General features: G+C 52.9%; 1 protein-coding gene across 1 annotated transcript in view; it reads right to left on the reverse strand.

Moving 5' to 3' along the window:
- Window positions 1-429: 429 nt before the first annotated feature.
- Rasgef1c (RasGEF domain family member 1C) overlaps window positions 430-26,167 on the reverse strand; it is a 31,773-nt gene continuing 6,035 nt past the window's right edge. The window contains exons 2-14 of the mRNA XM_048334068.1: window positions 13,105-13,287; window positions 12,851-12,973; window positions 11,329-11,466; window positions 7,201-7,401; window positions 6,651-6,725; window positions 5,578-5,667; window positions 4,789-4,891; window positions 4,273-4,352; window positions 4,098-4,193; window positions 3,579-3,674; window positions 2,659-2,782; window positions 1,206-1,278; window positions 430-720 (exon numbers count right to left, since the gene is read on the reverse strand). Of these exons, the coding sequence (XP_048190025.1) occupies window positions 696-720; window positions 1,206-1,278; window positions 2,659-2,782; window positions 3,579-3,674; window positions 4,098-4,193; window positions 4,273-4,352; window positions 4,789-4,891; window positions 5,578-5,667; window positions 6,651-6,725; window positions 7,201-7,401; window positions 11,329-11,466; window positions 12,851-12,973; window positions 13,105-13,281 (1,401 nt within the window). The 5' untranslated portion in view covers window positions 13,282-13,287 and the 3' untranslated portion in view covers window positions 430-695. The remainder of the gene's footprint in view (window positions 721-1,205; window positions 1,279-2,658; window positions 2,783-3,578; window positions 3,675-4,097; window positions 4,194-4,272; window positions 4,353-4,788; window positions 4,892-5,577; window positions 5,668-6,650; window positions 6,726-7,200; window positions 7,402-11,328; window positions 11,467-12,850; window positions 12,974-13,104; window positions 13,288-26,167) is intronic.

Below are 26,167 nucleotides of genomic sequence, written 5' to 3' on the forward strand. Positions count from 1 at the left end.
TGTTACGTGTCCCCGCACCCCCACAGAGATTCCCATGTCGGAAGCCTGGGTGGTCGAATGGGGAGGTGCTGGGGAACCCTTCAGAGGTGGGGCCCAGTGGGATCGTAATGTACACACTGTGGACTCCGGGATTCCAGTTTGCTCTGAGGACCCGTGTCATGGCTGGGTCCTGATACCAGCAGGACCCAGAAAGTGAGGGAGATCGGGGTGGCGGAAACAAGCCCACAGGGAGGGCCAGGGTAGGCGTCCCCAGGCACACCAGGGGCTGCTGGCGGGCTCTGAGCCGGCACCCGCACGTCTTACATCACGCGATGTGGCAATGCCTGCTGCGGTTGACAGGGTTCCCGAGACGCCCGGTAACAGGCTGTGGTGCTGGTCTCGGTGTCACCCAGCAAGATCAGGACGGACAGACTGACCGGCAACCTGACCCCCATGGTCCTGAAGGCACGGTGTCCCCAAGGCAGGTGCCATCCACACGTCTGGGGTCTCTGTCAGGGCTGAGGGCCCACAAAAGTTGTCCTGTGTCATGTGGCCATTCATTGTGGCAGGTGCCAGGCCAGCTGGGGGGTCTTGGTTTGCCAAGTAGTGAGGCCGCTGCCTCTGCCTCCGCCCCCCCTTGGCCACCTGAGGCGAGGCTGTAGGGGGTGGGGCTCTGCTCGCTCCACCTCTTCCTCCTCCTCCAGTCCAGGGCTTTCTCAGGTCTTTCCCAGAATAGAAGACCTGCGGGGTGAAACACAGGGAGGGTGGTGAGGGCGCCTGCCCTGCTCCCGGCTGCTCCGGCCCCGGCCACCTTCTCAGCACGAGGGACGAGGCGACCACAAGGGTGCCTGGCCGATTCTTTGGGCTTCCATCTCAAGTCATTGCCGGCCTCCATTCGGCGGTGCCAACACGCCAGACATGCCGGAGATGGCGCGTGTGCTATTTTCTGTCACCAAAGTATGGGCGGGGAGCTCCTGGCCCTGGCACCTACATCTTGACCGTCGGAAGAGGCAGCCACCGGTCACGAGGGGGTTGTGGATCAGCCTTGACTCCCTACTTCCACCCCTTCAGTTCTGCCCTGTCCCTCCCATTGGGCTGGCTGTGCCCCCAGAAAGCAGATGAGCGGGTATCATGGAACCCTCTCGGCCCTGTCTTCGTGCTCCACAGTTCGAATCCTCTCCCCCTGAGCCCACTTTCCATGCCCCATGCTGGCAAGGTCACCTCACCTTAGAGATTTCCACCTCTCTTTTTCTGTTTGGTTTTCTGGGCTCTCACTTTCATAGGAAGCCAAATAAAGACCTAGACAGGAAAAGAAGCAAGACGATACACTTATGGTTGACTATGACGGCCTGTCCCGCACCTAGAACCTGAGCTGCTTTTTGGTTTCCAATTAAATGTTTGGTTTGGAGATAAATTTTTTTCACAGGAAGCTGAGAGAAGAAGCTGAGAGAACCTGGAAACCTTCTTCCTCAGTTTCCCTGAGTAGCAGCCAATTATAGAACTTCAAAACAAGCCTTCTCTAAGCCTCCCCCGGTGCACCTGTAAAGTGGGGTCGTGAGAGCACCCCTTCCTGGGCCCGCACTGAGAATTACTCGAGTTGGCATAAATTCAGCCCACAGGGGTTGACTGTGCTCAGCCAGCAGTCCTACAGCAGTTCAGAGTACGTAAAGACAAAAGCATTAAAAAAAAAAAATCCCAGGGGCTGGGGATATGGCCTAGTGGCAAGAGAGCTTGCCTCGTATACATGAGGCCCTGGGTTCAATTCCCCAGCACCACATATACAGAAAATGGCCAGAAGTGGCGCTGTGGCTCAAGTGACAGAGTGCTAGCCTTGAGCAAAAGGAAGCCAGGGACAGTGCTCAGGCCCTGAGTCCAAGCCCCAGGACTGGCCAAAAAAAAAAAAAAAAAAAAAAAAATCCTTCCTGCCAGGCACTGGTGGCACATGCCCGTAATCCTAGCTCCTCAGGAGGCTGAGATTAGAGGATCAAGAGCTAAAGCCAATGGGGGCAGAGAAATCCAAGACTTTATCTCCAACTAATCAGCAAAAAGCCAGAAGTGGAGCTGTGGTTCAGGTGGTAGTTTGCCAGCCTTGAGTGCAAAAGCCAAGAGAGAGCAAGCAAGAGGCCTTGAGTTCAAGTCCCAGTACAGGCATACACGTGCGCGCGCGCGCGCGCGCGCACACACACACACACACACACACACACACACCGTTCCTGATTTTCTTGGAGGGTGGGGCAGTAAATGTTCCCCAAGCACCGCTGTAGATCCTCTTGTAGCGTGCTAGCTGTGTGAGGAGCCAGGTGCCCTGTTTGCTGAGCAGGGGCCTTCGAGGAAGGGCAGCTGCCCATAGGCCACACTGCCCCACACGTGGGATCCTGGGATTTGCCCTCTTAGCAGCTTTGCAAGCAAGCTCGTGTCTGATGAACAATGGCGAGAATGCTTACTGGGTAGGACAGACAATAGGAGCACTGTGGTAGCAAGAGGCTCACATCACGGCAGCCTATTACACGCACACGCGCGCACACACACACAGGCGCACACAAGTGCATACGTGCCATGGAGAAACCCACAGTTCTTAGCCCAGTGCTTGCCATCTCTGTCCTCGCCCACACTTTACTAATGATGCACATGGGGCAGGAATGCCGGGCCGTTCTGACTTCCACTGTGTCCAGGACTTACCGTCCTCACTGAAGATGGGGGCAGTATACAGGTAGTGGGTGATGCTGGGGTCTTTCTCAAAAGGACATTCCACTTGTTTCCACGTGATGAACTCTCCAACTTGTTTGGCCAGTTCCAGGAATTTCTGCCAGGATCACACAGATACAATGGAGGTAGTCTCCATGGCTGGAGACCCCGGAGGGTGAGCAGGGGGTCCTGGCAAGGCCTCTCACTGCCTGAGGCACGTTCAGGGATTGAGGAGAAGCCTGGGGCAGGGTCCCTCTGAGACCGGCCATCTTGAGGACAGCCATCTCTCCAGGGCTTTGGCTCACGCACTTCCAGTTTCTGGTCCTTGGCCCATGAACCACTCCAACACAGGGATGTGGGGTGAGCCCAGGTTGGGGGGCGGGACCCGGAGCAGATCATCCTGGTGTTGATTTTGCGGGGCTCAGGGGCTGTGACGGTGATTGGGGGTGCCCACTCCACCATCTGCAGGAGCCCTAATGGGGGCGCTTACTCTGGGGGGGAGGGGTCACACACTGACAGTGTCGAGTGGAGGAACCCATGCCCACCCCCCTCATGCCACCCCTTGGGCCCTGCTCTGGTCCCCATTCCCCGTGTGTCTGTGCGGCCCTTGTCGGAGCCCATGGATCCACAGGGCTTTCTGAAAGGGCTTACAGGCCTGGTGCTCCTCAGGGGCCCCCAATGAATCTGCTTCCCCCAGGCAGGCACTAGAGCCAGCCCAGAGCACACACAGACCTGTGCACGAGCCTCTGGCTCCCCCCCTCTGGCAGATACAGGGGTGGAGGACTCTGATACACCCGCCTTGGAGTTGCCTGCCAGCTACTGCACTGTCTGCCTCAGGTCCTGCCGTCATGCTGCCATGGAAACTTCTACGGCCTGTCTCTCCTCACCCACCCCCCAAAGCCCCCGTCCCTTACCTCAAAGTTGACATGTCCATTGGGAAGGCGGTTGGCACAGCCCTCGTTCAGGAAGTAGATGTCTTTGATGAGCAGGCTGAAGAAGGGAATGACGATCTGGAAGGGAGAAGTGAGGCCAAACCTCCCGCACGGCTGCCTTCTCGACGGCTGCAGCAGCCTTGCCGGCCGGGCCCTGCCCCGGGAACCTCTCTGTGATGCAGCCTCGGGCAGCGAGCCTTCCTGGTCAAGCTCGGCTGGCCTCGGGGCCTCATGGTTGTGAGGCTGTGGGAATCAGCTTTCTGCCACTGTGGTAAGGCACTTGGGAGACACACCAGCAAAGGAGCAAAGGCTTACTTTGGCTAAGGATTTCAGAGTTTTCAGGCAATGGTCAGCTGACTCTGTGGCTTTTGGCCTGTGGTAAGGCAGAACCATCATGGTGATCGGGTGTTGGTCAGAGAAACAGAGGCTGCCTGCTGTACTGGGTGGGGCCCACCGGACCTGGGTGGGGCAGAACCTCTGATCACAGGGCTTCTCACTTACCTTCTCCCGGCTGCTGTGGGCCGTCAGGGAGCGGTGGGCCGCCCCTCGCAGGGCCGTCCTGTAGTTACAGAAGTTTCCCGTTGGGTCCATCTGGTGCTGGAAGGAAGACAGGGAGGATTTGGGCAGCTCGGTCCAGCGGCCAGTGCACACCCCTGAGCTGAACCCCCTCATTTACCTCCAGGATGAAAAACTTGGCTGTCTTCACTTTGGCCCACGTCTTCTTCAGTCTGGAGACGGGGCTCATGTTCATTCCGGCTGGAAGAGGGAAGGCCGGGCTTGGAAGGGCTCTTCCAACCTGGAACGTCCTGCTTGCTCCCCCAGGCACTGAGATCAGGTGTAGCTGCAGCCCCCCTCCCCCCCAGCCAGCCCTGAGGTCAGCAGTGGCCTTGGACCTCGAGTTGGGGGGGGTGGTACTGGTGGGTTGCACCTATAGGCCCAGCTGATGTGTGAGGACCCTCACTCTCTGTCTTCACCACACAGACCCCCTGCTTTGGGCCCCTCATGCTCTCTGATCTGGGTGCTCATTGCCAGGCCTCCCCCAAAGGTCCAGAGGGGACTAAGCTTGTCTTGTAAGGACATGGCTGCTGACGGCCCTTTTTATACCCACCCACTGCTCAAAAGTAGGGCTTTCACCCCCCTCCCCATCTGCCCGGAAGTGCCTGCTTCAACCTCTCTGGGCGTCCTCACTCACAGATAATGGCCATCAGGGAGTTGAAGTTGCCAATGTTGAAGCACTCGCGGGCCACGTCGATGAAGAACTCGATCACCTGAGCCCTCTGCTTCTTCTTGGCAGGCTGGGGACAGGGCACCACAGCGTCAGCAGTGACGCATTCCTCCCCAGGCTTGCTCAGACCCTCTGCTCACCAAGCTCCGCCCTCTACTTATTTATGTATTTCTGTGTGTCTGTACTGTTGAACTTAAGGTCTCAAGCTCTTACTTGGTGTTTCACCAAAGGCTGGCTCTCTACCACTTGAGCCATGCCTCCAGTTCTAGCTCTTTTTGCTGGTTCAATGGAGATAAAAGATTTCTTAGATTTGTCTGTCTGAGCTGGCTTTGATCCTGAATCCTCAAATCTCAGCCTCCTGAGTAATTGGGATTGTAGGTGTGAGCCCCTGGTGCCTGACCTTGACTGGAACCTTTAAATTGCAAGATCCCAATTTGTAAAGGTTAGATGGCTTCATCCTCTAAATTCTGAGTGAGACTCAATGAGACAAATCACTCAGCTCTCAGGCCAGGCTGCCCAGGACAGGGGAGCCGCTCAGGGTACGATGCCCACCTCTGGGATGCCAGCTCTGCCTACAAGGTCCATGTCACTTTAAGAAAGGGCTGAGCCCACTCTCTTGGAGAGGTGTCAGCCAAGCCCCAGCTTGGAGATGGTTGGGGCTCAAGACACCCTTCCAGTTTGCACCTTGGTGACCTTCCCGGCTCCCAGATGACCTTTGGCTATGCCAGGTCCTGCCCTCCCCGGCCTTCTGCTCACCATGCAGATCTCAGTCGCCACAAGGTAGCACAGTCTGTTGAACCACTTCACATACGCCTCCAGGTTGCTGGTTTTGTCACTGAAACAGGGCTGGAAAAGACAGGGGAGCACACGCCGAGTTGGTCAGTAAAATTTTAGAACAGAAAGTCAGTTCATGACCATTGCAGACAGTCTGAACAATATGAAAACTTCAAAACTGCCAGGAAACACCAGTGGTTTTGTTGTGTAGTCTTTTGGGAAAGGTGTAGGAGTGAGGAGGTAGCTCCTGGGTTCAATCCTTAGTACTGGGGGGGAGGAGGGGGGAGCGGAGGAGAGGCCCAGAGAAGACTGAGGATGTAGCTCAGTGGTAGAATGCAGGCTTGTACTTAGCAAGTGAGGGGGAGAGGGGGATCAAGGTTGTATACCTAGCACTAAATAAGTTTAATTAAAAAATATATATATATATACATAAGAGCCAGGAGTTGGTGGCTCATGCTTGAAATCTTAGCTGCTCAGGAGGCTGAGATCTGAGGATCGCAGTTGGGAGCCAGCCGGGGCAGGAAAGTCCGAGAGACTCTAATCTCCAATTACCACCTCTCCCTTGGCTTTCTTGCACTAGAAGTGGGTGGCAGCAGGGACGCACCTGTTCCTTAGGCTTTGCCCGCCAAGCGCACCAGCCTGCACTTCCCCAAGTGGCCGCTGGAGGGCACCGGCACCCACCAGAAAAGCACCAGGAGTGTCAGCGGGGGTTCCCTGAGCCTGGAGGGGAGCGAGCTGCTCCCACGGCCCCATCCACCCAGACCCATCACCCAACCCTAGGTGCACGCACGCTGGCAGCCTGCTCCTCCCCCCGCCCATCCCTCACCACCACCCCCCCCCCCCCCGGCTGATCAGGCTCGCTGGGGTTCCCTGGGACTCAGGGGTGTCACTGTCTGAAATGGGGGGTGTGGGGGAGAGGTTGGCCCAGCCCCTTCATCCAGCTCTAGGTGGCTCCAAGGTCGCTCAGCAGGGGCCCTCAGGATCTCCCCCAGAGTCATGGCTGGGTGTGTGTGTGGGGGGGGTCACTGTGGGGCAGCCAGTCCAGGAGTCTTTACCTTAGTGCTGGCCAGAGGGTCCTTGTTCACAAAAGCCTGGACAAACTCCTCAGGCCCGATGTGTCGCAGCCGTTCCTGCACAGGAGGGGAGAAGAGTCGTCATTCATAGTGGGGTGCAGAAGGCAAGCAGCTCAAGTTCCTGGGTGGGCCCCACTCCCTAGGGGTTAGGCCGGGCCAGCCCCAACACAAGCAGAAAGGAGAGCTTTGGAGGGCTACTCTGGAAAGCTGGAGAGGGCCAGTGTGTGTGTGAGCTCTGGATGGGGAAACTGAGGCCCAGCCTGGGGAAGACCAGGGAGGCGCACCAGAGTGTGAACCCAGGTCCTCCATTTGAGGCCTAGACTCAGCCAGGGCAGGGGCTGGCACCTCCAGGCCCTGGGGTACCCCCCCCCAGGCATGCTGGGGCTCTTCCACGAGTAGGAGAGCCACCGGACCTTTCCACAAAGGGCCCAGGCGCTGGGTTGTGGCTCAGATGGGGGGGGGGGTGGCGGGGGGAAGCTGTTCCCTGTTGCTCCCTCCCTGGGTCTGGTGCAGGGGCACACAGCCTACTCACCAGCTCCACGTGGGTCAGCTGCTGGGCCAGCGTGTAGGGGTCACTGCAGACGGCCAGGAGCTCCCTGTGGATGGAGCCTGGGGGCTTGGTCCGGTAGGAGATGGGCTTGTCAGCACCCAGCAGGCCTTCGGGCCCCTGGCCCAGGGCCGCCAGCTTCTGGTGCAGAGCCTGTAGGAGCTGATGCATCCTCTTTCGGTAGGCCTGGGTGGGGGTGGGGGTGCGGTAATGAAGGGGAGACTCTGGCCCAGCACCCCACCTCCCAGCCTCTATGCTGTGGCTAGGCAGGCTCCCGGGCTCTGAAGGCAGCCATGTTCCTTAGGACCTCCTCACCTCTGTGGAAGAGGCCAGGTGCCAGCAAGTGAGGGAAGAAGACTGCAGGATGACGGGTGGGGGCTGAGAAAAGCACACATGAGGGGGGGCAACCAGACCCCATGTGCCCCAGCCACCTGGACAGCAGCACCAGGAGGTAAGTGGGGGCCCTAGGGACTTGGAGGGAGGAAGCGGTGGAGGAGGGAAGGACGTGTTCCATGTCCTGTCTCCCAGGCCCAGATCGAGGAGGCCCGTGGACCACCCTGGCCCTCTTGCTCCCTGTTCCTGAATTACTCCTCCCATCACCCTAGGGGACTGTTTCTTCTCTCTCTCTCTCTCTCTCTCTCTCTCTCTCTCTCTCTCTCTCTCTCTCTCTCTCTCTCTCTCTCTCTCTCTCTCTCTCTCTTTTAGGTTTGAGACTGGGACTCAAACTGGGTACCTGCTGCTGCTTTTGCTCATTGGCTAGTGCTCTACCAACTGTGCCACGCCTCCAATCCAGCGACTATTTTTCAAGGACCACTGTTGACAATGATCGTTTGTCTACTAGCCAGCTAGGGTGATGACAGGGAGCAGGAATGGGGACATCTGTGTTACCCCTGCCAGCTCCGGGCATGTGGTGGATGCCAGTAGACACTTAGTGTCCACCCTCACCATTCAGCATGGGCAGATGGAATCCTGCTTTGTACTGTGCCCGGGTCTGGATACAGAGACCAAAAGCCATGCCCTCCCTCTAGGGACACCTACCCTTCTACCCCAAAGAGGAGCCCCTCATCTCCCCGAGGCCCCATGGCTGGGGCCAGAGCACCATTATCCTGTCCTTTCTTGCTCACCTAGGGCTGTGAACCTCTGGATATTTCCTGGGCTTTCCCAGCCGCTCCCAGCCTCTCTCAGACGTGGGGAGCTATAACTACTGAGCCCAGCTGACTGGGAGCCCCTACAGTAATGTGCCCACGGATACAGAGCTCTGAAAATACCCGTCTTTATCCCGTGACCATAGGCGTAGGATTTTCTATCATTTTATTCCACCTCTGTATGAAAAGCTTAAAAAAAAAGAGATAATGCTAGGGCTAACCCTCCTCCCACTACTGTCCCTCCCCGCCATAAAAAATAATGATGAAATATTTTGGGGGGCAAAAGGCATAATTCCTGTGATTTGCCTGCAATTAATCTGCTGCAAGGGGGAAATGTGTGAAGGCAGAGAAGAAACAAGTTTGGCAAAGTGTTGATAATAATCGTTGAAGTGATGGGTACGAAGTAGTTGGTAATGTTCTTCACATTTGGGTATGTGTGAAATATTTCATAAGAGTTAAAAATAATCTGGACACCAGTGGCTCATGCCTGTAATCCAAGCTACTCAGGAAACTGGAGGATCGCAGTTGGAGATCAGGGCTGGGCAGAAAAGTTCACTAGCCTCCATCTCCAAAATAATTAGCAGAAAGCGGGGCTGAAGGCATGGCTCAAGTCCCAGGCACTGCGTTCAAATCCCAGTACCTCAAAAAACCCACAACAACAACAAAAACAATAAAAGGTTAAAAATATTCTCCATTTGCCTGAATTTGGGCAACAGTTTGTTTCTCATCATAGCTCACATAGTTTACTTAGGGCTAAAATAGGAGCAGAGCACACATGGCTTCAGGGATTTCTAGCTGCCAAGCTGTGGGAATGGTTTTCTGGTTGAGGAACAGGCTCAGAGGGGCAGAGTATCTTGCCTAGATTGCACAGTCTCCCTAAGACTGGACCTGGGCTCAGGCTGTCTGATCAAGACCCTACATTCGGAATCCCAGGGGCCCTCCTCCAGCAGTCTGGTTCAGTGCTCTGTGCATTCTGGGTAGAGAGCCAGGTCCTAAAGGATGTCTTTGGTAGACTGGGTGCTTTCTGGAGAAGGGCAACTTGGAGATCCTGAAGTCACAGGGGAGCACTCCTGGCTTGGGCACGGTGGGTGTGGAGGTGAGGGAACTCAGCCCGCACCCCGCCCCCAGCCTTGGTGACAGGCATGGCCATCTGTTCTCCCTGGAAGATTCTCCTGCACCGGTTTCCCCAGGGAAATTATCCCAGAATTTAGACCTATCATCCCAGTACATCTGTCCGTCTGCCCGTCCATCCATCCATCCCCCCTGAACCTTCTTGTTCTGTCTTCACGTGCTATCATCTACCCACAGTATCTACCCACAGACTCATCAATTCACTCATTTATCACTTTCCCTTTTTTACATCCACCCACCTACTCACTCATCCATCCACCCATCTACTACTTTTTCTAGCTGTCCACCCTCCACTACCTATCCACCCTCTTCTCACCCATCCACCCACCCACCCATCAGCATCACCCATCCATCCATCATACACCTGTACTCACCTCTTCTCCACCCAAGTGCTACCATCTACCTTTCTCTTTAGATAGTAACCCACCCAGAGACCCATCGGTTCATCACGCATCCTTTCTCCCTCTTCTCTAATATTCAGCCACTCACCCATCCATTCACTACCTCCCCACACATCGCTTTTCCTATTATTCTTCTTCCTTTCTCTCCATCATTATTCCCATAGCCATACATCAGATACATCTACCTGCCTATGCAAATGGTCCTAACACCTGTTCTTTCCTATGTCCATCCATAAAAGTAGCCAGCCAGTGAGCCAGCCTCCGCCGCTTTCTCTGCCTCCACTCTCCCCCTCCCCATCCAGACAGGCTCGGTTCTTTCTGTATCCTAAGCCAAGGGTCATAATGCTGAGCTGAATCATGGGATGCAGAGGGGGAAGGGGAGCAGACGAAGAGGAGGTAGGGCAGAAAAAAGAGAAGGAAGAAAAAGAAGAGGCAAGCACCCTTATCTCACTGAGCCCTCAGAGCAGCTCGGATACTTGCGGCTCTGGGAAATGCCTGCAGTCATTTGACAGGCTGTCTGAGCCTGTGTTATGCCCTGGACATTATGACTTCCTGTGGCCTACCCTGCCTTAGCAGTTTCCCTTCATTTCATAGACAGATGGTTCTGCCATGCCCAGGCCCACCTTGGGGGTACATCACTAGCTACCTCATAGGATGACTAACGTTCTGGTCACCCCCCTTATCGTCAACCAGTGCTCTCGGCTTCCGGACAAGGAATATCAGGGCTGCCCACAACATCATTCTGGGGATGCTGAGAAACACACCAGGGGACACGTGACCTTTCTAGGGCCCTTCCTCCCTGCTCATCACAATCCTGGGAGGTGACTTGTGTCCTCCTTTCTCACCCATACAGGAAGTGAGGGTATGGGACACAGGGGCACATGAGTCTCAGGCCACTGGCTGCTGCCAGGTCTAAGGGTCATGTTTACCTGTGCTGTGTTTTAGCGGTAGGAGGGTCCTCCATTATGCAGGGTTTACAGCCTACCTTGGGAGGCTGGGCAGATCCCAGAGATTCTGCCCAGTGCGTGGTCATTATTCCCACCATTGTCCTTAGGATTCGCCCTGCCCGAGTCACAGGTCCATGGCTAGGCCAGGAGCACTGAGTTCCAGACCAGTCTGGTTGAGGCAGGAGGAAGGAGGCCTCTGTAGCACAGGGCTTGGAACACAGGTCCTGCCAGGTGGCCCAGTGGGTCACAGCCCAACATCCTGACCACAGATGAACCCCTGCTGGGTCTTCCCTCTCCTGCTCTCGGGTACCACTGATGAGAGCCGGGGAGAGAACAGTTAGGACAGCAGACCTGGAACCGGAGGTCCGGCGCCCTCAGCTCTGCGGTGCCTGGTTCTGTGAGGGGTCACAAAGGAGCTACGGTGTGCAATGGGGAGATGAGGGCTCGAGGAAGCCCCGTGTGAGGGGGTGCCCGCCCTGGCCTGCCTACCTCGTCACAGGGGGCGATGCGGCCCACCACGTCCGTCAGGTGCCCGATGGTTGACTCTTCCTGGAAGTCCCGCGGGAATGTCTCAGTCCATTCAGCCAGCAGCTGGAGTAGTTTGGGGCCGAACTTACGGACTCGAGCCTGCAGGGCAAGTATGTGGGCTGTTAGGGGGCGGGGTCTGCTTTCTGGGTGGGATGCCAGGGAGGTGGGGGCCAGGTGAATGCCTCACTGTGTGTGCTGCCCCTCCCAGCTGCCTCCAAGAGGCAGTGATGGCTAAGGAAGAACTCTCTGGTGCTAGGGGACAGGGACAAAGCAGGGAACTGCTTCCTTGTTCCCACACAGGAGCAGAAGACAATCAGACACACATTTGGGGGTCCAGCTTCTAGTGTCTGTCTGTCCCTTCGTGACAGTGTCTCAATTTTCCTTTGAGGATTTCCCTTCTTCTCCTTGCCAGTGTACCAGGATCAGGAGCAGCTGACTCCATCCCAAGGGTGGAACCAGATGAAATCTGGCCAATCAGAGCCCAACACACACTATCCTGTGTAATGACTGACTCACAGACAGACATGGGACCTAAGCTAAGCCAATGAGATTGGGACTTCTGGTGGATGTATGGCGGGAAGAGTGGTCTTCCTGGTGGATTGGAAAGAGTAGATGGTGACGCTGAGGGTGGGAGCCAGAGTAAAGCAGACAAATCCAGGGGATAGAACAGCAGAGGTCAGAGGGAAAAGACCACATTTCAATGCTGTCACTTGGGCCTCCAGAACCAGCAGTACCCAAGACTTGGCAGTTACAAGAGCTAGTTGTGTCCCTGTGCCTTAGGCCAGCTGATGTTGGGTTTCTGTCGCCGTAACAGTAAAGCCAGGCAGACATGTGGATAAAGACACAGAATGCCGGGGCTCGCAGGATCAGGCCGGGGATGGAGAAAAGGATGGGAGGTACCCTGGCAAGTCTGGGTCATCAAGGGACCCCAAAGAGAAGGATGGGAGTGTGCTGAGGGAAAAGCCAGCAGAGGGGCAGGGCTGTTCCCAGACACAGGTGGCAGGGGTCCTGCAGACTGGGCTTTGAGATCCCCAATATATATATATATATATATATATATATATATATATATAGCTGGTCCTTGGGCTTGAACTCAGGGCTTGGGCACTGTCCCTGAGCTTCTTTAGCTCAAGGCTAGGGCTCTACTATTTGAACCACAGTGCCTACTGGCTTTTTCTGAGTGGTTTATTGGAGATAAGAGTCTCATGGACTTTCTTGTCTGGGCTGTCATCGAACTGTGATATTCAGATCTCAGCCTCTTGAGTAGCTGGGATGATAGATGTAAGTCACTGGCACCCAGCAGTCCCTAGTAATTTTAGGGGCTCCCATAGGGTTTGGAGGATGTGCACAGTGATTGATCCTAGCTCTGTCCTTTCAGGCTTGATCCTCAGACAAGTCAGAGCCCCACATGGGGCTCTTTGGAGAACAGGGACCCCCAATTCTCCCCCCCCCCGAGAGGCCCCTGGCCATCCCTGCTCCTCACCTTGTCCAGCACTGGCTTGTCCAGATGCTGCTGCTCGATGCACAGGTGGCAGACGCGGGCCAGGAGCTCCCGGGGCTCGATGAAGAGGCGAGAGCTCAGCAGAAAGGTGAAGATGTAGGCTTTCTGGTAGATGGTAGGAACAGTGAGATAAAATCATCAGGGCCTTCCCAGGCTCAAGGCCTCTCCCAGCCACATCGCCTGCCTGGTAGAGAGAAAGGGAGCCCCTGGCACCCCCTGCTAGGTTGCTCACCCACCTCGGGATAGTAGTCGGTTGTGGGGACCAGGTGTTGAATCAGGGTCTCCAGAGAGGCTGAGGATGGAGCTCCATCCAGGAAGGGCTGTCCGGCCTGCTCTCCATCGGTGGGTTCTGTGGGCGGTGGGCTGAGGCGGCCTGGGGGGACCATGTCGGAGGCACTCAGCGTCCGGGGCATGCCTGCCTACAGCAACAGGAAGCAGTTGGGGTACAGCTGAGCCAGGACCTGCTGGTTCCCTCGGATCTAGGCTGGGAGGGCCTTGCTTCCCATCGTCCCTTCTGTCCCCCGAGAGCCCCTAGCAACCTGTGCTGACCCAGGGGAAAGCCATGGCTTCATTGACCCTTCCTGAAGCCCAAAGCATTCCATCTTCAGCCTATAAAAAGCTGTACCATGTCACAAGATCACCTTTTGTACATCCCAGTAGGGGCCCTTTGTGGAGGAGGTGGGAGGGAGGTACAGGTGCTCAGCGGGGAGTGGTGGCCAACTCCCCAGTGGGTGATGAGGGATCTGTATCGCACCCAGAGTGCTGGCACCAGAGTCTAGCTCCATAAGACAGAAAGCGTGTGAACCAGGCAAGCTTCCACCCTGCGGAAGGAATTCCCTTCCTTTTTAAGGCTGAGAAATACTACACACACACACACACATACACACACACACACTCGCACATACACGCATGCGCACACACAATGTATATCAAATTCAGTTAAAATTGCCCAAATTTGGTATCAACCAAGATGTATTTTGGTAGGTAAATGGGTAAATACAATGTGATACATCCGTTAATGGAAAGTCATTCAACACTCATGAGCGATCAAGCCATGAAAAGACATGATGAAAGATTAAATTTATTTCAGTAAGTAGAAGAAGCCAGTCTAAAGGTACTACCTACTGCATAATTCCATCCAAGACATTCTGGAAAAGACAAATCTATCAGACAGCAAAAGAGCAGTGGTTCTATGAGGTAGGAGGAAGGGAGGGAGGGGTAGGGGGAGGGAAGAAGGGGAGGATAAGTAAAGCATGTAGGATTGTGAAAACATTGTGTATGAATAACACCATAACCAGAGATACTTACCCTATACATTCACCAGAACCAACGAATATATAATACTGACCCCCTAGTATGAACTGTTTATTGGTCACCAGCCAGAAGATTTCCTCAGAGAACTGGGCAGCCATATGCAGAAAACTCAAAGTAGACCCAAGCCTATCACCATGCACCAAGATCAACTCAAAATGGATTAAGGACCTCAATATCAGACCTGAATCCTTGAAACTACTGAAGGACAGAGTAGGAAAGACGCTAGAACTTATAGGCGCAGGAAGGAACTTCCTGAATATAGTCCCAGGGGCACAGCAAATAGGGGAAAGACTCGACAAATGGGACTACTACAAATTAAAAAGTTTCTTCACAGCTAAGGACATAGCCACCAAAATAGAAAGACAGACAACCATATGGGAAAGGATCTTTACCAGCACAGCAACAGACAAAGGCCTAATATCTGTCATCTACAGAGAACTCAAAAAACTAAGCCCCTCCAAGCCCAATAAACCAATTATGAAATGGGAAAAGGAGATAAAGAGAGATTTCACAAGAGAAGAGATAAAAATGGCAAAGAAACATATGAGGAAATGTTCAACATCCCTGGTAGTAAAGGAAATGCAAATAAAAACAACCCTGAGGTACCACCTCACTCCAGTTAGAATGGCCTATACTCTGAACTCAGGCAACAACAAATGCTGGAGGGGGTGCGGGGAAAGAGGAACCCTTCTCCATTGTTGGTGGGAGTGCAAATTAGTACAACCACTTTGGAGAACAGTATGGAGGTTCCTCAAAAAGCTCAACATAGACCTACCCTATGACCCAGCCATACCACTCCTAGGCATCTATCCTGAACAACAGGTCCCAAGATATCAAAAAGACATTTGCACTTCCATGTTTATCGCAGCACAATTCACAATAGCCAAAATATGGAAACAACCCAGATGCTCCTCCACAGATGAATGGATCCAAAAAATATGGTACCTATACACAATGGAATACTACATAGCGATTAGGAATGGTGAAATATTGTTATTCGCAGGGAAATGGTCAGAACTCGAACAAATAATGTTGAGCAAGACAAGCCTAGAACACAGAAAACAAAGGGGTATGATTTCCCTGACATATGACTGTTAAGATGGGGTGACGGAGAGACAGTAGAAACCAGGTCTGTGAAACCAAAAACTGCTTGTCAAATGGTATTTCCCACAGGATTGGGGCAGCGACCCAACATTATGAAACTAAAACCAAACAACTACTCAACTTATAAAGGTCAGTGGAATACAATAGCTCAAAAGCTATGTATGTACGTTCATATAAGACTACTGTCGACATATTGTCTAATGTTGACATTACATTTAAAGCCCCAGGCAAATTTTCTTTGGCGCAGGCCACATGGCTACTGTATATGTTCTTGGTACACTGTATATTGTATATATGTCTACCTGACCTAGGGAAGGGAAAGAAAAACAGGGTGTAAGATATCACAAGAAATGTACACACTGCCCTACTATGTAACTGTACCCTTTTTGCACAACACCTTGTCAAAAAAAATTTGTGTTTAATTAATAAATAAATTACAAAAAAAGAAGATTTCCTCAAATTATTTCACTGGTGATTTTCTTTTCCTTATTTTATTTTTTGGTACCAAGTATTAGGGCTTAAACACAGAGTCCCAGACTCCTGCTTGTTTTTGCTCCATTTCCAACATTTTGCTGGTTAATTGGGCCTAAGAGTCTCACAGACTTTTTTTTTTTTTGTCTAGGCTGGCTTTGAACCACAATCCTCGGATTTCAGTCCCCTGAGTAGCTAGGATTACAGATATGAGTCCCTGGTGCCTGGCCCTTATCTTTCTCTGTCTAGAATTCTTGGCATTCGAAGTTGAACCTCCGGGACTTGTTCTCATCTAAAAGATGAGTTATTTCTTGTTTTTCATTGGCGGCATCTTAGTGCTTCATTTTCTGAAAACTTTTAAATTTTATCCCTCAACCTTAATTTCTGCCAACATGTTTTTAGTTCAGATAAGGCCTTTTGTTGTCAACTGGATGTTAGTGCCGACATGGAGGTGCTGTCTTTTAGGTCTCCTTCAGTTTGGGTGGCTCAGCTCAGCGCCTCTCCCTGGTCCCTTCTAAGGACCCCTTACAAGAAGTCATTTGGCTCCATCTAGGCCTGAGTAGCAGGGAGGAGGGTGTCATGAGGCCCACACGGCCAGACAAGGCACATATTTGCCTTCTGTCTTTTTTTTTTATTCCTAATAACACAGAACCACAGAAAGAGTAAGTTCTAAGGAAAGGAGGTTTTCATCCATCCTTGGGATCCAAGGTCATTTGTGACGACCTTGCATCTGTGATGCCCTCCTCGCTGGCAGAGTCCTGAGGCAGCACAGGATGCGAGGTGGGTCACACATAACCATGGCTTCACCACCTGGGGTCACTCCATCTGGCTATGCAGCAGACAAAGACCCCCACACTTGGCAGCACCCAGACTTGTGTCCTAATTCCCCTCCACCCCCTTGCCCATATACCTCAGCATCCATATCAGTTTCACCTCTGGGAAGAAAGAAAAAAAACAACTAGCTCTTCATTTCAGGTAAGCCGTATATAAAGGGCTTGTCACCAATGATACAGTGCTGGTAAAGCTTTTAAAAAATGCCTTGAAAGCTTAGAAATACGTAATGAATCAGTACACAATAAATACAGTATTGTGGGGGAGGGGGGTAAGATGTCTGCAACCTTACAATCAACAATCTATATACTGCTTAAGAGCCTGCCTCGAAGAGCCACGCTGCTCCCTAGAATAGATTAATAAATTCTTCCTACGAGTGCTTTAGTGCACTTTCCTTGCTCTGCTAATATTCACATACATATTTATAGCATCTTTATTTACAGTATAACACCATGTGGTGATATTTGGGAAACGTCTCAATAAGACAGATGACAGAAAACCGAGAGTCGGGCGGGGGACTGGGATATGCCAGCAACGGGGTGCAGCGCTGGAAGGTTGCTGAGCTGGGAGACAGGTGAGAGGAAGCCCATCTCTTAAAATGGTCACAGCTCTGCCACTGACATTCCCCCATCCCCATCCTTTCCCAAGTCCTGTTTCTCTGTGTTCCTGGCGGCCATTTCCTCCCCAGGGCTCTCAGCATAGCTCGCTATGGATGTGGGAAAGGTTGGAGAAAGGAGAAAGCCAATTGGCTATATTTACTTGCTGCCTAGTAGCTAGTCAAACCTAGACAGTGGTCCTTGTAGTACCTCAGTTATCCAAGCCAGATTCGTGCACATGTGCACGAATGTGTGTGAGCTCAGAAGTTAACAAACAATTTTGTGGGATTGCCTTCCCAACTCCCTCCTTTTGTACAATCTGTGTAGTATTCTCCATCTTCCTGGGACTCCCCTTTTGGGGCTTTCCAGCTTAAAACTTGGGGTCTACTTATCCCATTCTGCTGTGTGCCTTGCTGTATTTAGGGCTGAACGGTGAGAGAACAGAAAGGAAAGTAGTAAAGCAGTAAAGTCCTCCTGCCATCTTTTTTAAAAAAAAAATGTAAAATAGCCATTTATTCCATTATAAGCACTTACACAGTCATGGAGAGCACAGGTCTGATGGTGAAATGGGTCACCCAAAAAGGAGATGGTATCAAACTAGTGATCAAGGACTAGCTCCTACAAAACAAAGCAAAAATAAGCTATCAATTCACCTTGACATGCATGTATACATACATATGTATGTATACACACACGTATACACACACGACTTGCAATCTTTTGGACAGATTCCCAAGAGTTCTTCTGAGAACTGTCTATTTGGCTCCTTTTCCCAGCTATGAATTGGATTATAGAGTCTTTGAGGGGTTAGTTTTTTTGAATTCCTTATATATTCTGGTTAGTAGGGCCTTATCAGATATATAGCTGGGAAAGATCTTCTATTCTGTAGCTGTCTTTTTAGTTCAGTGACTGAGTCCTTCACTGCGCAGAGGCTTCTTGGCTTACTTCAGTCCCATTTGTCAATTTCGTCTGTTTACTGAGCCTCTGGATCATGATGTGAGAAGCTCCTGTCTAGGCCAACAAGTTCTAGAGTTTCCCCTACTTCTTCCTGTAGGTTTCAGGTGTTACATTGAGGTCTTTGATCCACTTTGAATAGATACTCGTACAAGCTGAGAAACAGGGATCCAGTTTCAGTCTTGTACATATGGTTGTCCAATTTCCCATTTGTTGAAGAGGCTACCTTTTTTCCCCCCCTCAACATATATTTCTGGCTCCTTTGTCAACAGGCAGATGGCTGTAGGTGTGTAGGATTATTTCTGGGTCTTTTACTCTGTTCCATTGCCTATGAAAGTATGGTCTGGGTGTGAGCCAATGCCCCTGGCTTTTGGCTGGGACTTGCTCAGCACTGTGGTTGGCCATGTCACATGACCCACACGGACTCGTCTACTGGCCCACTGGGCTCTGAGCCCACCTCCCTGCCTTGCCCCGTAATTGTCCACCCCACCCCCTTTCCTCCTGCACACAGGTAGGACACAGCCTCGCAGGCCTCATAATTAGGATTAAGTAAAGTCTTTGTGCTCATTCCTGCCTGGGAGCTCTGAGCTTGCTGTCCTACGGAAACCCCCTTTCTAGGCCTTTCCTTGGCTGCCTCCTCCTTTCTTTCTCCCTGGGAGGCCCTTCTCACCTCCAGTCCTCACAACACCCGCTAGCTGCCCAGTCCCCTCTCCACCCTAGACCTGGCTTCATTTTCCTGGCAGGATTTATCCGGATCTGAAGTCGTGTGCCTTCCGCATGGGACAGCACAGCGGGCCCCTCTGGAACGCCACTCTCCCTAGTCCTGCTCCTGGCTGCACCCCCACTCTGATGCTTGCCCAGTGAATGGATGAGCGCATGAATGGACAAACGACATCACTGGGCAGCGAGGGGAGGCAGCAGCAGATGGAGGAGGCCGGGTGACAGAAGAGTGAGGAGAAAGCTCAGCGACTGTCTGGCCGGCAGCTGAGGGGGGACAGCAGTGACCTGGCTACTTCCACAGGGCTGACCAGCCGGGTAGCAGCTGTGGAGGGGGTGAGCAGGCGTGTTTGGTGAAGCGAACACAAGTGCCGTATTTACCACGGAGAATGAATATCAGATTGTGCCCAAATCCCATTCGCCACTGTGAAGCGGCATGAACGTTCCAATTGTCCTCAGCAGAGCTTCGCTTTGAACTGCCCCCTCCCCCCCCTCCAGCTGCAAGGCACAGTTCTCCCGGCCCTGCCTGCCCTTCCTAGGTGCAACTGCCTGGGCCCTACCCTGGGCTACCCTAGGGTAAGGCTCACCACCCAGCTGTGGCCTTCCTCAGCCAGCCGCCCCAGCCCCCCTCGCACCCAGCCTGTCAAAGGCAGTTGATGGAACTTCGGCCCAGAGCAGCCTTCCAAGGGTGCCCTCCCCTGTGCATGTTCAGCGTGGCAGACCTCAGATCTCAACTTCCCCCATCTACCTGGCCACCTGCCTCCTGCCATGCCTGGATCTGGTCTATGCTTCGGCTAGAGGGACACCCCTTTTCCTGCTCCTTGAGTTCTCGGTGCCAAGATCAGACGGTGATTGCTGCCTGGCTCTTGGCTATCCTCCAGGCCTGGGAGTTTTGCCCCCATCTCTGTCCAGGTCTTGGTGTGTGAGTGGTCAGCATGTCCACTCTATGCCTTTAGTCTAGTGAGGGCCTGGAGACAGGGGAGCCCCGAGAGCTTCACAAAACCACTCCAAAGCGGTGTGTGTGTGGGGGGTGTGTGTGGGGTGTGTCCCAGGACTGCAAGACCATTCTGTAAGACACAAGCCATGGCTCCCCCCAGGAACACCACGGCCTTTCCCCAGTGCAGGCATAGGACTCTCCAGGGAAGGAGGGCCCCAGAAGAATGTGGGAGCAGGAAAGCCATTCTCAGACCTTGAGGCTTCTGAACCACAAGAGCTTGGGGTGCTAAGCCATCTATGCTGGGCACCAAGAAGAGGACTTGGAGGAAAAGCGGGAGCCATCTGTAGGAGCAGGACCCTGGCAAGCTCACGGGGGAGCGGCAGAACAGGCAGCAATGGGCAGACTAGTCTCATGTGTGGACCCCCAAAGACTGGCTATTAACAAGGAAGGATCACAGCTTTCCCCTCTTGGGGCCCCCAAACCCTACAGCCTACAGCCATGACAAACACTCCTAGCCACCGCCAAGCCTGCCTCTTGGGCCTAGGGGTTTGTGACCAGGCTGACAACCCTTGGGTGTGGATTCCATCCGGGTCACCTGCAGGAATACTGCACCTCCCCCCCCCCCTTTCCCCCAGACTCTGGGGCAAAAATAGCCCAGTTCTGTCTCCAAGTGTCTGCATGAGTCACCCACACCTCCTGACAAACACTTTGCAGGCACTTTCAAGAACAGGGAGCCGTTTGGCAAAAATAAATACTCTGTTTTCTTCACAGACTGTGGGTAAGCCTTGGGGGGCTGGGGGGTGGCTCAGGCCCTGCTTTATAGACAGAAACAGAGCGTGGGCCACTTCTAGGGAGTTAGTATTCACACTGACTGGCTGTGGGATAACTTCTCCCTTTGCCAAGCCTCAGTTTCCACAAATATGACTCCCAAGACCCACCTTCTAAAAGGGTCAGAGGTAAGGGTCAGTGCCTCCACTGCTGTGGTCCTGAGCCGCCCACACTGCCCTGTCCACTTCACCCCTTGGTGGGTCAGGAGGACTGGCGGGGAAAAGCAGCCATTGCATGTTTCAAGCCTGCCCTAGACACACAGGTCCCCCTATGGGGGTCCCCCAGATGGAAGATCACCCCAGCCAGTTCTTAGTCCTTTAGCTACCACCTCCAGGGAGCTCCCTGGTGCTCCACTGCTGCTAGTGCTGCTCCGGGCTTTGTTCTGAGTCCAGACTCTGAGGCCTGGCTGTAGTTTGGGGATCATGAGGTAGATAAAGAAATGGAAACAGGGAGTGGAGGAACAGGGGTCCCCAGCAGTCAGGACACTGAGACTGCCACAGGTATATCTCCTGGCACTGCCTATTTATCACTGTCTCTACCTCCCTCCCCTCCCCTCCCCCCCACCTCAAAGCCACAGAGCCACAAAGCCTTAGCCCCGGCAGTACCATCTGCCAGCAGAGAGCCAGGTCCGTGCCCTCCTTTCCTCTAGGATCTCACATAGGACTCTACCCTAGAGCTGGAGCCCACCCAGACTTCGCTCCTCACACCCAGATCCTCAGTGCGATTGCCTCTCCACTTCGGCGGCCTCCTCCAAGCATCTACTTCTGGGCTCTCTCCCCTCTTCCTCCCTCAGTGCCTTTGCTCCTAGCACCTTGTTCCAGCCTGGTGGTCACAGCTCCCTTTCTGGGTTTCTACACCCTTTGCACAGCCCTCTGGGCACATCTGTGCCCTGGCAGGGTCTGTTGCTTCTGTACCAGCTTGGGGGGAGGGGGGGAGGGGCGTGCTTGCTAACGTGTCTACTTGATGGTCATTTCAGGTGTAGTCAACTAAGGTGACACCCAGTGGCCCAGGTGGCCTGTTGGGGTTGCACAACCCCTTTTTGGCTGCGACCTGGATGGCTTTATGTACCCACAAAGGGCTCTCCGAACAAGAAGCGACTGTCTTCCTGGGAAAGTGCAGAAGAGCTGGTCGCACTGGGCCTCCTGTGGCACCGTATGTTGGCTGGAGCTGAGCGGCGCTGCCTCTGCGTTGGGATGCTGCCAGCTCAGTGACTCTGTCACCTCTTTCCCCTGGCCCACCAGACCTTCCTTCTCCATCTAGACAGATTTTGTTCATTAGTGGCCAGCCATCACTTGGAGGCACAGACCTGGGGAAGTCTAGACACATGGGATGATCTCAGAAGATGGGGAGATGGCGGCTGCCGAAGGGCCGTGTGGGAAGTCCCATGGAGGGCAGGTCCGGCATGGAGGAGCCCCAGGGCACAGCATAGGCTTGAAGAAGGCCCAGAGACAGCGAACGGGACCTGAAAGTTGCTGAAAATAACTTGGAGAAGCAAGAAGCAGCGCTGAATATTTCTCATTCTTGCTATCAGAGGAGGCTCTCACAGCTGAACTTCAACAAATTTGTCCCTGTCTCTTCTGGGAAGGACAAGGAAGATGAAGTCATCGATGTTGCGATAAAACAAAGCAACATACTGTTTGCTCTGACTTTCCTTAGAAATGTCCGGCAGGCAGAGAAAAAGCCCTTGTCAGAAAAGTTAGGAAGGCGGTGCGTGTGTGCACACACACGCGCGTGCGCGCGCGCACACACACACACACACACACCCGTGGCTCAGCAGTTCCACACAGTTCTGGGCTCAGCTCTGGGACAGTGGGTCCATTATCCATACCCAGCACCCCAAAAACATGTGCACAAACACAATCACAAATCTATTTGCAAAGCATTTACATATATATAGAGAGAGATACAAATTTATGGAGATGATATTAATACATTCTTCCACCCACCTATTTGAAATGCACAACTCAGTTCTTTTAGTATTTTCATAGATTTATCTCCAAGCTTTCCATAACATTCCCTCAGGGTAGATGTCTGTTTTGTATCTTGATTACCCTCCCTCCCTCCCTTCCTTCCTTCCTTCCTTCCTTCCTTCCTTCCTTCCTTCCTTCCTTCCTTCCTTCCTTCCTTCCTTCCCTCTTTCCCTTCCTCCCTCCTTCCCTTCCTCCCTCATCAGTCAGTCTGTCTGTCTTTTTGTGCCCATATTGGGGCTTGAATTCAGGCCAAGTCACTGTTCTTAGCTTTTTCACTTAAGGCTGGTGTTCTACTACTTGAGGCACACCTACACTTTTGGATTTGGGGTGATTTATTGGACATACGAGTCTCACAGACTTCCCTGCCTGGGCTGGCTTTGAACAGTGATCCTCAGAACTCAGCTTCCTGGGTAGCTAGGATTATAGGTGTGAGCCACCAGAATCCTCAGGCCCTGAGTTCAAGCCCTGGGACTGGCAAAAAACAAAAAGCTGTGCATATTTCTGGGGCTCAAGGTGATGTCTCTACGTACATTTTAAAATGACTAAGTGAGGATAAGTGATGAAGTCATCAACTTAAATATGTGTCATTTCTCCGTGGAGAGAGAACTTAGCATCTCTTTCAGAGCAGTTTGCGGTTATATGCCTTTCATAGAAAGGGAAACAGGCTTGGAGGGAGGGAGAGAGCGAGCGAGAGAGCGAGAGGGAGAGAGAGAGAGAGCCTGATGGTACTCTATCTCAGCTGGAACTTGGGTTAATGGGGCCACCCAAACTCCTCCCATGAACTTGGACTGGTCATCTTCTAGAACCAGGGTCTCTCTGCTTCTGTGTGCGTGCGTGCGTGCATGCACGCACATGTGTATGTGTATATTGGAGTGATGCTCTGAGGCTCAGCCCCATAAGATCTGTCTATTAAGAAAGCTCAGCATTGGTGGCCTCCTGGATGGATGGCTGCCCTTGGCTGTGGACCCCCCCTCCCCCCAGCTTTATCTCAGCTCCTGGCTTGTTGGATGAGAAACCCTAGGACACACTTGGGATATTTCTTGGGCCTGAACCTGAGTACTCCTGATGTGTGCTTCACTCTCTCCTGTCCTCATGTCAATTCACACTTTAAAATTAGCGTTTGGCCTCACCATAACAACCTGTGAGCTTGTGGGGCAAACGTGCTAACTACATGCTTTTAAAATGCATTAAAACAAACACATAATAATGACTGCTGACAGTGACAAATGTTCTCAGCTCGACCCACAAAGGCAGCATTGGAGGGCACATGGGTGTCGGGCGAGATGGATTTGGGGTCACTTAGGGCAGTGTGTCATAGCTTTGTGCAGCCCACCCCACCCCACCCCCAAACCTCCTGCCCTTGCAGGCAGCAGGTGGACCCTGGAGGCAAAGGCCAGGCCTGCTGCCATCCCCTTCTTTGCGTGCTTTTGGCAGACAGAGCAGCCCCTGGAGAGCACTTGATTCAGCCACGCTGAGTGCCCACTTTAATCTCGCAAAGCCTGGGCCTCACCAGGGCTCATCAATCCTGTCATCAGGATAATGACTTCCGGCCAAGGCTGTCTCCATAGCTGTGGGCTCAGCATGGGGCCTTGGGTTGCCTGGGAGCCATCTATCACACCCTGCCAGGACAGGGCGGCCGGGAGGAGATGCCTGTGCAGGTCCAGTTGTGTTGCAGGAGTGACAGGGGGCCCTGGATTTAATGCTAAACATTTTTTCCCCCCTAAAAAGACTCAGTCATAATGGAGACTATGCAAACATCCACCCTAGTGATGCCAGCTTTGGGGGCCAGGCAGGGGCCTGTGCTGCCTGTGTCCTTCTGGCTTGCACAGGGTCCAAGGTCCAGCCTCGGAAAGCCCACCCTGTCATGGTCAAACCTGGCCTCCTGGAGAAGGGGGCTGCAGACGTGGGTGGAGCCAGGGTGAGGATGAGGAGGGGTGCCTGGCTGGCTGGAGCTCCTTCTAGAAACACCCTGTCCAGTAGAGGATGCTCTGAGGAGCCATCTGAACACCAGACTACAGGCCCAGCAGCTGTTCCTGGTCCTTTCTCCTTCAGGCCCTGTCTTAGTCACTCATCATTCAAGCTGAGCTGGCTGAGGGAGCGGGTGCTTCCTCCATTTCAGCCTCCTCCCTGCCCCAGCAGCCCCAGTGAAATCCGCAGAGGAACATGTGTGTTCTGTTCCCAGCCAGGCTGTACAGGAGCTGGGCAGAGCGAGACCAGGGCAGGCAGGCCTGAGGGTGTGCCAGAGGGCCATGCGGTTTACCTCAGGGTTCTAGGCCAAGGCTCAGCCTGCTGCAGCTGCCAAGGTCACGGCCTCCCTGCCTTCTCCCCGCCCCACATCTGTTCTTGTCTCTAACAAGAGAACCCATTTGTCCTTGGTCTGTGATGGCTTGGGATGGGCATGAGACCAGGGCTGCCCACTCAGGGAATGCTATCCCGCCAGCCCCTGGGACAGATTCATTGCTGGGCATGTCCCTTGGGTGGGCCATCAGGCTCGTTCTTGGGGGCACATATGTGAACCGTAGAAGCAGAGCCTTCCCCCTTCTGCTCAGATCAAGTAAAGAGGTATGAAGCAACCTGGGGTCTCCTTGTGAAAGGAGGCCAGATGGAGAAATCAAGAAAGTCAAGAGTCAGCAAGGCTGAGATTGTATCTTAGATCTAGCCATGCCTGAAGTCCACTCTGGTGGGCCTTTTATTTATAGGAGCATACTTCTGGAGCAAACAGACTGTCCACTGCTTAGGTCTGTCTGAGCTGGGTTTCTGCATGTAACAAAGGGCAGAACCCTAATACCCCAAGCTCCAGAGACTGGTGTGTTTCTGGAAAGTACCATTAGCAGCCAGTAGGGATTATAGGGAGTGAGCTGTAAGCTGTGGTCTTAGTCTGATTTCTGCTACATAAGAGAATATCTGAGACTGGGTAATTTGTCTATTTTTTTTGTGTGTGCTGGTATTGGGGCTTGAACTCAGAGCCTGGGCACTATCCCTGAACTTTTTCATTCAAGGCTAATGCTCTACTACTTGAGCCATAGCAACAGTACCAGATTTTTGGTGGTTAATTGAAGATTAGAAAGTCTCATGGATTTTCCTTCTTGGGCTGGCTTTGAAACATGATCCTCAAATCTCAGCCTCCTGAGTTGCCAGAATTACAGGTGTGAGCATCCCCATGTCTGGGTAAAGAACACATGTTAGTTTTGAGCCCTGCTTCTGGAGGCTGGGAATTTCAAGGCATGGCACTGCCATCTGACAAGGGCCTTGTACCGCTTCATCTCATGGGGGCAAAGTGGAAAGAAAATGGGGAGGCGACAGGTAAGAGACAAAACACAAAGGCAGTCTGGCTTTATAACAAGAGGTTCCTGACAGTAGCTAACTAATCCAAGACATAGCTCAGTCCTGCTAGAGTGGCATTAATCTCTTCATAGAGTGTATTCAAACACTTGTTAAAGGTCTTACTAACTAATGATGCTATTACATTGGGAATTTAATTTCAACATGAGTTTTGAAGGGGACAAACTCTATCATGGTTCAAAGCTAGCCTGAGCAGAAAAGTCCCCATGAGACTCTTATCTCCAAATAACCACCC

Source organism: Perognathus longimembris, chromosome 25 (genome assembly GCF_023159225.1).
Source record: "Perognathus longimembris pacificus isolate PPM17 chromosome 25, ASM2315922v1, whole genome shotgun sequence".
NCBI lineage: Eukaryota > Metazoa > Chordata > Mammalia > Rodentia > Heteromyidae > Perognathus > Perognathus longimembris.